The 11321-nt window shown below is 50.7% G+C and overlaps 1 protein-coding gene across 1 annotated transcript; it reads right to left on the bottom strand.

Annotated features, from left to right (window-relative positions):
* Window positions 1-4040: 4040 nt before the first annotated feature.
* On the bottom strand, window positions 4041-11040 carry LOC122373893 (roquin-1-like). The gene is made up of 6 exons (XM_043352334.1): window positions 11025-11040; window positions 10398-10645; window positions 9128-9314; window positions 5445-5690; window positions 4329-4504; window positions 4041-4055 (listed from the first exon to the last, which is right to left on the bottom strand). Exons 2-6 carry the CDS (start codon window positions 10554-10556, stop codon window positions 4041-4043), a joined length of 783 nt encoding a protein of 260 aa, XP_043208269.1. The 5' UTR covers window positions 10557-10645; window positions 11025-11040.
* Between the last annotated feature and the right edge of the window lie 281 nt (window positions 11041-11321).

Raw genomic sequence — 11321 nt, 5'->3', positions numbered from 1 at the left:
CTTTTGTTTACATAAGTTCAATAATCAATAGTAAAATATGCAAATAAATAAGGTACTTTCAAATAGAATACTATGCATGCGTTGTATCACGTTGTAGTTTTTTATTCAACTCCTCCAAACACCTACTCGTATAGCGTAGCCTGTCAGCCATAGTGACTGTGGCTTACACCGAACCCACCCTTACGGCGTTGTGACCGGTGACCCCGACCAGCAACAAGCTCTGCTTAGCTGGAAGGGTTCATCCGGTCACACATGACCTTTTGCAGAATACTGACCAGAACCTGTGCTTTGTGTGTATGTATGTGTCCCTTTACTAACCCTGAATGAGTGTTCTTTTACATCATAAAACATGGTATTGGAAGTAGTGATTTAGTCTCCCGCTGCTTTCAGCGGGGACATCTTTTGCCGTTTTTTTTTCTTCTAACTAACCATACTTCCTCTTACCGACTGGTTGCTTATTTTGAGTTGTTTTCCTTTTCTTAGCAGGGAGTGCCGCGACTTTGCCATTTTTATGTTTTCTCTGGTGGTAAAGTAAGGTTCTGTGAGTCGCTGGGCTGAGGGAGGGGGCACTCCTGGTCACCTATTAATGGGTGGCGGTGTAGTTAGAAAAAAAAAAGATAAACTGCAGCACCACCGCAACGTGAAATGAGCACGGCGGGAGAACTAGCAGAACGTTTCAATCGGCGCTACCCCGTCCCAGGCCAGTGATCTATGTGCAAACAAAGCCTGCTAAACGGTTCAGGTGAACGAGTGCTGGCAAGGTCATCACTGAAGCGGCGCAGGGTTCGCCTTCGCGTAACGCGGTTCGCCAACCCCACCCGGGGCGCGTGATATTTCACGGGACCGTGGCCCGATCAGGTCACAAAACCGTGCTCTGGTGACAACATTGGACCTAGATATGATGATGTCACGGGGCCACGATCTGATGACGTCACAGGGTCGTGGCCCGGTGACGTCACATAACCCGGCGCGGGCGTGTGTCGCCGTTTCGCGCTCGGCCGGCGGCGGCGGCGTCAGTTACGCAGGCGGCGTCACAGCATTGCGCAGCGTCGGGCGCCCGGTGCGGCCACGGAGCGACGAGCCGACCCGACCCGACCCGACCCGACCCAACCGACCGACCCGGTCAGGCCAGCGTGGACAGCCGGGGTCAGACCAGGTGTCAGAGGGCGAGCCGTCGCGCCGTTCAGGGAAAACAGTGCCTCAGTCGCCGGCGTCGTTTAGGTTAATTCTGGCACGGCCCAAGGACCGCCGGATGTGCTCTTGGAACTGTGATGTATTCGGCCGATCGTAGTTTGATGGCGGGCGATACCCTGCCGACCTGCCGCGGACTGTGCGGAGCCGGGGCGCACTGTTGGCGACCTTCTGACCTCGATACGGCCCGGCCGCCGCCGCGGGCCCCACTTTACGGCCCGCCGCGCCAACCGAAACAGCACTGCTTCGCTGCATAGCGCCGTTTATATTTCGCAAACGGCTTCCAGTATCTAGAGGTTGGGTTCAAGAGCGAGCAGCAACCAGTTTCGAAATGGCGAGTCACATCTGGATGACGGGCTCCTGTAGCTGTGTTTGATGGTAAATTGATAGGGGCAAAACTGGCCGCTGCGGTGACACTGGTGACAAGTGCAGAGTGATATTGATGAGTTCCGATTACCTCATCCACAGACCTGTGTATGCCTCGGTATACCTCGGTATACACAGGTCTACGCCTCAACGTTAGAAACGCGAACGGCTGCCGGACAGTCAAGAGTACAACTTGTAAAATATCAAAATGGTGCGGCATCTTACCTTGTCAATTTCAGCACTATCACGTATAAAATTGTGAAGGTGAAGCCCAGCTCCCATTGTGACACCCACGAAATGGAGAGTGAATCGAATCGTGTAGTATGTTGCGGACATGAGTTACCAGTAACGGTACCTAGTCTGCTGATAATTCGTTCAAATGTCACCAATGTCAACAATGTAAGGTTTCGTAAGGAAATAATTCGTTTTCTCTCTGAAAACATCGCCTCACAAGGATATAACACACCACACATGCCACTAATCAAGTTCCACGGATGGGTGAGCACATTTCACATGTTGGCGAGGACGGGCGCAGTGATAAATATTGCCGACATAACCATCAGGGGGAGGTATGAGGAAAATTATCACTATGCAGCTCCTTGTTTGTAGGTTTGCGTGCGACTCCAAAAGCCTCATAAGGGACGATATTTTTCAATGAAGTCGTAACTACACGTAACATCACATTGTAAGCATTGCTGGTCTCTTGTAAACATCAGGAGCCGAAGTTTCACATTGTAGGTAGTATGAAAAACGACACATTGGTAATCTGTGTTAAGCATGAGCTCATGGTTCAACAGCCCGCAAGGGTTGTAGCCTGCATCGCAGCCTTCCCTAAACAATGGCACTATTCGCCCTGTGAAAGGAGCAGTCACCCTGCTGATCAGTTCACCCGTTACACCTATGCTCTTTCCCTCGCTACCCGGGTACGATGCACCCGTGCTACGCTGAAAACCGAAGGTGCTTGGTTCGCCTGACGACCCCGCCGATCGCACACCAGCCACATGAAGGACGTAGCCGAAGGAAACAGCCTAACGGTAAAGCAACTGAGACTCTCCAGCAACCCGACTGAACTCGGTAACCCGAGGACTGAATTTCCAAACTTCGACAGCAGGACGGCAGGCTCGTGTTAACACTGTGCCACAAACAGAAATTTGTTGGAAATGTGACCAAATGGCCAACTGCTTAAGCGCACTTCGATAAACAATCTCAAGGTGATCAAATACGTGTTTGCAGGCTCGTGTCTGCATGCCACCAGCCTTCCAACCAGTAAGCAGTGAATGATATCACTTTAATGCAGCAATTCCACCCGGTTCGCTGAGAGAAGGACGACGATGTCTACAACACAACCACGGCAACCAGCAGAACATAAACTGCACAGACTTTCCACAGCACTATCCCTGGTCACGGCAGACGATTTGTCGTGCCCAGAACCCGCCTCACCGAACATGCACGCCGGCCGAGTGAAAACGTTCCGATAAGGAAAGCATGACTTTCTCGGCTGGCGGACACGATAAATGAGCGGCAGCTGGCGTCATGAAGGGCCGATGAGGGGAGCCAGAGCGCGGAGGCTAAACGACGATAAGCGTTCGTAATGGCAGGGGGCACCATTACGTAAATTTGCTTATTAGGGACGGCTGGGTTGCCTGTTGGTTGTGATAAACACGCTACCTCCGATTGTCCCGTGTTTTTCGACCAAATGAAGTCTAACGATTTCGAGTGCACGTATTCACGAGGGAAAAACCGACGATCAGGGGTTAATGCGCAGATCCAGGCATTTAACCCACGAGCCGCTGGGGGGGGGGGGGGGCATAAAGTTGCCCCCCCCCCCTTTACGTTTTGTGAAATATCTCCGAAACCTGATGAGCTACGAACGTGAAACTTGGCATAGCTTCAAATGAATACCTAGGCAATGTTTGAGGAAAGTTTGGTAGTTGCAGCACCTAAGATGACGTCACAGTGACGTCATAAAGTTTTGTCGTTTTCCGATATGGACCGTTTCTGATGACGTTGAGCATGAAACTCAACTGTAAATGAACTAGACAGCACCTGCTGTCATCCTAAAACATCTAACTACACTTCCATCTAGTTTGCAAATCTATAATTTCACTTATGACGTCACTGTGACGTCATTTCGAATGGGATCGACACCAAATTTGGACACAACCTCGGCTAGGCATTCAGGAAGATGTGTGCAAAGTTTCGCCTCTCCATCTCATCGCGTTGCGACGATATCGTCGCAGAAGGAAGTAAAGGGGGGGCAACTATATGCCCCCCCCCCCCCCCCCCAGCGGCCGGCGGGTGGCGCGGAGGCCCAGCGGCCGCCGGGTTAAACCATTGCCAGAGTTCGGAAATTTCTTTAAAAATCCAAGCAGACGGCAGAATTTCCTGTCGGAGCCCGGGAGGTTGAGGTTCCCGAACAGCAAACAACGTCCAGCTGCGCTCACAAAATTACATACATCTGATCTGAAACACGACCACCGCCACTAACCGTTCGCAGCCTGTCCCAAGGCCAGGAGCAGCCAGAGCAGAAGACCAAACCAGAACGGTGGCCAGGCTCCCGCAGTCGGGAGCGAAAGGGTAGGTAAGTGAATGCAGCTTCAGGAAATATCCATATCCGAGTACCAGCTTCCACGGATCTTACCTAACCATTTTCCCTGCACATCACACATCCAATCGCATGCAGACCACATCTCTCGCTCCTCCAGGCGCCTGAACGCCCCATCCCCGTCCCCCTCCCGCCCACCCCGACCGCCACTCGGCCGGGGACGCACCTTGAAGCAGGAGGCGCGGTAGAGTAGCTGTACCACGTGACCGATGCTGGTCTTGGACGCCTGCGGGAAGTGCGGCTCCAGGCGCTGGACGACGAACATGACGAGCACCTTGCGGGAGAGGGCGTACCCCTCCTCCAGGGCCAGCAGCACCAGGCGCAGCACCTCCTCCTGCATGGCTGCAGGGGCGGGGGGGGGGGGGTCGTCAGGGGGAGGGGCATCGGGAGGAGAACGGCGAGGTATTGGGCGGGGGAAGGGTGTTTCTAAACGGAAAATGGAAACTTCCAGGAAGCTCCAGTAAGCACTTCAGCGCAAAACAGATAAGACACGAAACAATAGAACCGATGACGGCTACTTAACTACATTCATGCTATCCGAATTCCTGGGTTCAGATAGCTATGATTCGAGTTTGGTGTGATTTCACAATACGCGCAGTGTTGAGAAAGGGCATCAATTCGTGTGATCAGAAACCGTCTCAGCGCAGCGATTCTAGGTTACAAACAGGAAACTTGCACAGTCATTGCTCAACTTCGATGCAGAAGGCTGATCAATGACCACACTCTATCATACTAGTTATTTCCAGTTCGAAGAACACTATCCGCAAAGGAAGTCCGGGAAGAACTCATTTCCACAGTCTCAACAACAACAGCTAGTAAACACTATAAGGAAATGTTGCAAGTGACTGGCGAGCACATCGAATATGGCCTTTTCTTGTTGTGTTACAAACACACTTAAAATGTAAAGGAGCATGTAATTTCCATTATCACTTCCCACCAACCGATATTCGTCAACGACACTAAAGTATACTACCGTGAGATCCACTACCGTCCCCTGTCGCTGCCACCGATCGCCCCCCCCCCCCCCATCATAGGTGGAGAATTGTGACCAGCTGGGGGTGCTCGGGCGCAGCAAATCCGCCGCCGCCTAGCGGTGACCTTGACCCGCGCCGCCCGGCCGCGGCTCCAAAGCCAAGCCGGCGTGGCCGGCGTGGAATTGGGAGAGCTCGAGCACCCCCAGTCCAGCACAATCCTCCACCCGTGCCCCCCATCCCGCTGCTGCCGATCTTCCCCTGCCGCCCGTCCGTCCACCCCGCTGCCGCCCTGTCCGCCCACTGCTCACCGGGCCCGAGGAACTGGCAGCCGCGCGCGCGCACAGCCGCCCACAGGTTGGCCGACAGCTGTGCCGGGTTCTGGTGATGCAGGATCAGCTCCGTGACGGTCCGTTCGCCCAGCGAGCGGCACGCGCGCAGCGCCCGGCTGCGGCCCTCCGGCTCCAGCAGCTGACATGTGACGATCGTCACCAGCTTCCGCTGCATCGAGCGCGAGAGAACGCTGGGCCCGCCGGCGCCGCCGCCCGACCCGCCACCTGGCGGAGAGACGGGGGGAAGTTGTAAGTGGTAGGTGGCGGACAGATCGGTGGAATGAATGAACGAACGAGCAATGACACGTCGATGAGGTAATCCAATGCGGTTCACAATGCTGAGTGGGAAGCCACACTCGCGTAGAACTATGGTTTCTCACGTCAGTTGACATGGTAGTGGTGCCACTGACAGGGAGTAGCGTTAATATTTCTGAACATACTTTACATTGTTTTTTTTTCTACAATTGTCACAGTCAAGCTATGACAGAAACAATTATTGAGCACTGACAAGGAAAACATGTATGACTGCTTCATATGAAGCCGTTGGTTTGAGGACACTTTAACAATGCGCGATTGGTGCCGATGTCGCCTACTGGTGTCATTAATCTATATATATATATATATATATATATATATATATATATATATATATATATATATATATATATATAATATGACCCCTATTTACCAAAATTACACGGCTCACCATCTGACAGCACTCCGCTGAAGTTCACCGGCGAGTCACTCACATTACATCATAGTGATTTAGTCAGAGAAGCTACCCTGACAACATGTTACGGTAACCGACCGGCAGAGAGCCGAGCGCTGTCAGAGCGGTCAGAACGCACACGACACCAGCCATCGGTACCGAGCCGGCTGTGGAGGGCGTGCGGTGAGTCCAGTCACCCAGCCCTGACTCACAGAGACGGCGTGTGGTCACTGCCCCTAGGTACACGCCGTCTCTGTGAGTTCTCCCGATCTCCATAGACCCTTTCTCCCACAGTTCTTCATAGACTAAAAAATCTTCAATTATGGTCCCAATGGACGGCAGGGACGTGTGCGTGGCGCGTGCCCCCTAAGGGCTATACTGTATACCACCAGTATAACGCCTTATGGGCGACTAACGGAGCGAGCGAGAGGGTGAGCCTTGCACGTGCGAAAGTTCGAGGGGGTACCTCCAGCTGACTTGTGCACGGCACCCTACTAACCGGTCTCTAGCGATGTGCCAAATTTGAGCACAATCGGCCCAGCCGTTCTCGAGATCTGGAATCGGCACCCTGCACGTGCGCACGTGCAAAATGGGTCCCAACTGACTTTTGCACGGCACCCTACTAACCGGTCCCTAACCATGTGCCAAATTTGAGCGCCATCGGTCCAGCCGTTCTCGAGATTTGGAATCGACCCCTGCACGTGCGCACGTGCGGCAGCACCCCAACTCTGGCACATGGATATGCATTGCTTAGTGGGTGCCTACCTACATGCCAACTTTCAGCGCAATCGGCCAAGTAGTTACCGAGATATTGCAACAATTACAAAAGTGACACCTCTTCGATTTGCACGTGGCATGTGCATAAGGGGTCACCCACATGCATCGGCAATAGTCCAATACTTGGTAGAAGGAATGAAGCTACCCTACAAAAATTACCGCGTGTAAATCGGTCAAGTGGTTGCTGAGATATAAGCCTCGCAAAAGCGTGACCACGGCCGGCCGGCCGGCCGCTCATACTCAGAAATTTCCGTTAATCTAAGGAAAGACTACGCTCGCTTCGCTCGCTCCGTAATAACTCTACTGATCTAAGGGAAACCTTACAACCAGTATAGCGCCTTTTGGGGCGACTAACGGAGCGAGCGAGAGGGTGAGCCTTGCACGTGCGAAATTGCGAGGGGGTACCTCCAACTGACTTGTGCACGGCACCCTTCTAACCGGTCTCTAGCGATGTGCCAAATTTGGGCACAATCGGCCCAGCCGTTCTCGAGATCTGGAAGCGGCACCCTGCACGTGCGCACGTGCAAAATGGGTCCCAACTGACTTGTGCACGGCACCCTACTAACCGGTCCCTAACTGTGTACCAAATTTGAGCGCAATCGGTCGAGCCGTTCTCGAGATCTGGAAACGACCCCTGCACGTGCGCACGTGCAGCAGCGCCCCAACTCTGACACATGGATATGCAGTGCCTAGTGGGTGCCTACCTACATGCCAACTTTCAGCGCAATCGGCCAAGTAGTTACCGAGATATTGCAACAATTACAAAACGGACACCTCTTCGTTTTGCACGTGGCACGTGCATAAGGGGTCACCCACATGCATCAGGAATAGTCCAATACTTGGTAGAAGGAATGAAGCTACCCTACAAAAATTACCGCGTGTAAATCGGTCAAGTGGTTGCTGAGATATAAGCCTCGCAAAAGCGTCCGCACGGCCGGCCGGCCGGCCGGCCGGCCGCTCATACTCAGAAATTTCCGTTATTCTACGTAAGACTCCGCTCGCTTCGCTCGCTCCGTAATTACGTAAATATGAGCAATATCCATACACAGGAAAACGGAAAGCCGATCAAACTCGAACAGATACGGAACGGAAAAAATGACCCAGCCTTTACATAGCTGTTGTTTCAACTTTCAGCCCATCTCGACTAAGCGTCACGAGGGGCATACCAGTGTATTGCATACCAGTGTATTTTGACATTTCGAGCTGGATACTGTTACCATCCGGAAGTGCGTAATACACTCGCAGTTTTTGGAAATATTTTCAATAACCGAGTGCGGCTCGGGATTATTTTTACAACTACATACATCACGCAGTCGCGTCAGCATGATTACGTTTTCCCTGGAAACAGGACAAAACTGGTTTTGCGACCGCTCGTAACCAGCCAGTAGCGTTTCCGACGTCGTATGGGTGACGCGAAGATTACGTGGCATGCTGCACAAGTGTACAATGTAATAGAGTTACACATCACCTACATGGCGAGGATCACTGCTTAGGACTCCTGACTGATATCTCTGACTGTTGTCCACTGATGGCAGGCTCACCAGGCCAGCAATACACGGTGGAGGACTAGTAACCGAACCGTTGGCAGACCGTCTTCACCACGGCGTATCGATCGTATCGCATCTCCCGCGGCACATACACCGTGCTACAACGACAGCCAAACAGCTCGGCAACTCTCATGGTCCAGGGGATGTCTTTAGCCGCTTTGGCAGATAGCGACGATGTCGGGTTTTCAAAAAATAATAATAAATAAATAAATAAATAAATAAATAAATAAAAATCAGCATTACTTCCATGAGGAGTACGAAATTTGTACTGAAAAGATTATCTCCCAGGCTGTCAATTCATGATTGACATGTGTGATGCGCTGGTAATCAATCAGCCGATCTCGTCACGGGGGCTAGCAGCTGGGGGGGGGGGGGGGGGGTGTGCAAGGGTGTCAATCATACTAGGCCAAGCCAGGTTAAATAATTGACAACCATAGAGATCGACATAACTTCCTACCCTGGACTGAAACAACATGTAACCTTAACAACAAGCCTGCCAACACAAGGTTCGATATTTGTATCGACTATTAGAGGGACGTCCGCTGTTTGCATCCCCCAAGAATACCTCTAATATTCTCGAGACCACCCATGACACACTGCCACCCGCCCCGGTGTCGGCCCGTACGCACCTGGTGGCAGCGGTTTCAGGAAGAGGGCAAGCTCCTCAATGCAGCGAATGGCGCTCAGGTAGGCCTGCTGCTCGTGCGGCGCCAGGCTGGAGGGCGGCGCCTGCGGCCGGGCCACCTCCCCGGCGGTGACCAGCTGCAGCAACGCCCAGTTGAGCGGCAGCTGCTCCAGGTCCAGACCGATCACAGACTGTGGCACGGCCGGGGGCAGGGTCAGAGGTCAGAGAGGTAGGGTTCAGAGTTCAGAGGTCGACCGATCACCGACTGTGGGACAGCCAGAGCGGGGTCAGGTCAGCCAATCCCCGACTGGAGCACAGACAACAGGGTCACAGGTCAGTACGGACAGGGTCAGAGGTCAGCGGGCCCGATCACCGACTCGGGCACGGGCGAGAGGGTCACACGTCAGTCAAATCACCGACTGCGGTACGGGCACGGTCAGAGAGACAGGTCAAAGAGACTTTGTCGCGGCCATCGTCAACAACATCAATGATATTATGAAGGGGACACACTATAGATTGGTATGTTATCCATACACATGATACAGGGCCAAACAGTTTGGGTGACCGGTGGTTTGTGTGGTTTTCATGCCCATACCGGAGCTGGGCAAAACTGCTTATTGGCGTGCTTGGATGTTAAGTTGCTTTTTCAGCCCGTCTCATTGCTTTCATCTACACCAAACACGTAATTTTGATTGCACCTGACTGGCATTCCTGATGCTCATGCATGGATGTGGTCATCACAAGCTAGAAGTGAGCAGTTATTCAAATGAACTCAATGACCCTCAACTTCAATCTATGATAAGTTTCTATGAATGTGTCAAATCCACCCTTATCTCTCAAGGTCAAGTTTGGCTAGATGTCAATTTGCAGAATGTTACCTAACTTTTGTTAGCATGTCCAATGTACTTGAAAATGATTTAAAACAAGCATTTAGATGTTTTGTCCTCTGTCTCTAACTTGTGTGTAGGTACACCTCTGCTTGAGGGTAACACAGTTTTGTGTAAATCCAAATTGCATATCAATATGTATCCTAAGACTGTTTGCTTAGTTGATACCCATATGAAGGAAGTAATTCAACTTGTACATAACTAATCCAGATGTTTATTAGAGGGAAAACTGTCACTAAGCAGGGCTACAATCACTCAATGGCCATCACATAGCAGCATGTCAATCCTAAGGCAACTGATAAATAGATTAGACCAGCAATGTGGGATTATCTGACTAGCATGATATCTAACGTACACCAACATGCAGATCAGCTTTAGGAACCATACCTGATCGAAAGGGCAGCGTTTTCTGTGCAGCTGCTGCAGACATGTTTTACAGATGGTGTGGCCGCAGCTTAGGCTGACGGGGCCCCTGTCCCTGTTGAACTCAAACAGACAAATGGGACAGGTAAGGAACTCCGTCCACTGTGGTCCCTGAATCGGCATGCTGGCTGCTGTTGAGCTCTCAGCCCAATGTTGAGATAAATCAGGTCTTGCCCACTGATCTATTCATTGTTGTTCAGGAGCTCCACAACCTGTAACATGTGCAACATTATCAACACAACAAGAAAACACCAATTTGAAAACTGCTAGTTTGGCTTGATAATACTGGACTCGGTCAGCTCCGAAATGAACATCCTCTTTTTCAAATCAACAGGTGATTAATGAACATAAGTTGGAGTAAGCAGCAAGGCATCTTTACGATTGACGTCTACCGTCCTAATGTGACATCAATTTCACAAAATAATACTACCTGATATAAAAACTCAATGAATCATCTATAGAAGTGTCAAAACCAATATCTTAATATATTTATATGTATCTATTTACAGGATAAATCAATTCAACAATTCACACATCCGACCTACTAATACACACAAAGATATATGCAATAATTTATAAAAACACTCACACACTTCTCAGAGAAATGTGTGTGCTCGACATTGAACCACTTACTTCAAGGACAACGTTATTCTTGTAATGCTGGAAAAGAAATTGCTATGATGACAAAATAAGTAAAATCAACGCAAATCACTGTAAATAAGTTTTTGCTATACAATGGGGTGAGACGGGATATTTTGTGAATGAAAAATGTTGTGAAAAACATAAAATTGACAATTTGAAAGACAACTATAAGGCTAAAAGGGAAAATAAAGAAATAAGACAGTTTTCAATGCTTGTTTTAATGACGTAATTTATTAGTGATATTTT

The sequence above is a fragment of the Amphibalanus amphitrite genome, unplaced genomic scaffold (assembly GCF_019059575.1).
Source record: "Amphibalanus amphitrite isolate SeventyFive unplaced genomic scaffold, NRLGWU_Aamphi_draft 001568F_arrow, whole genome shotgun sequence".
NCBI classification, from domain to species: Eukaryota; Metazoa; Arthropoda; class Thecostraca; order Balanomorpha; family Balanidae; genus Amphibalanus; species Amphibalanus amphitrite.
The sequence above is the reverse complement of the archived record's forward strand: the minus strand, read 5'-3'. Positions and strand labels throughout refer to the sequence as shown.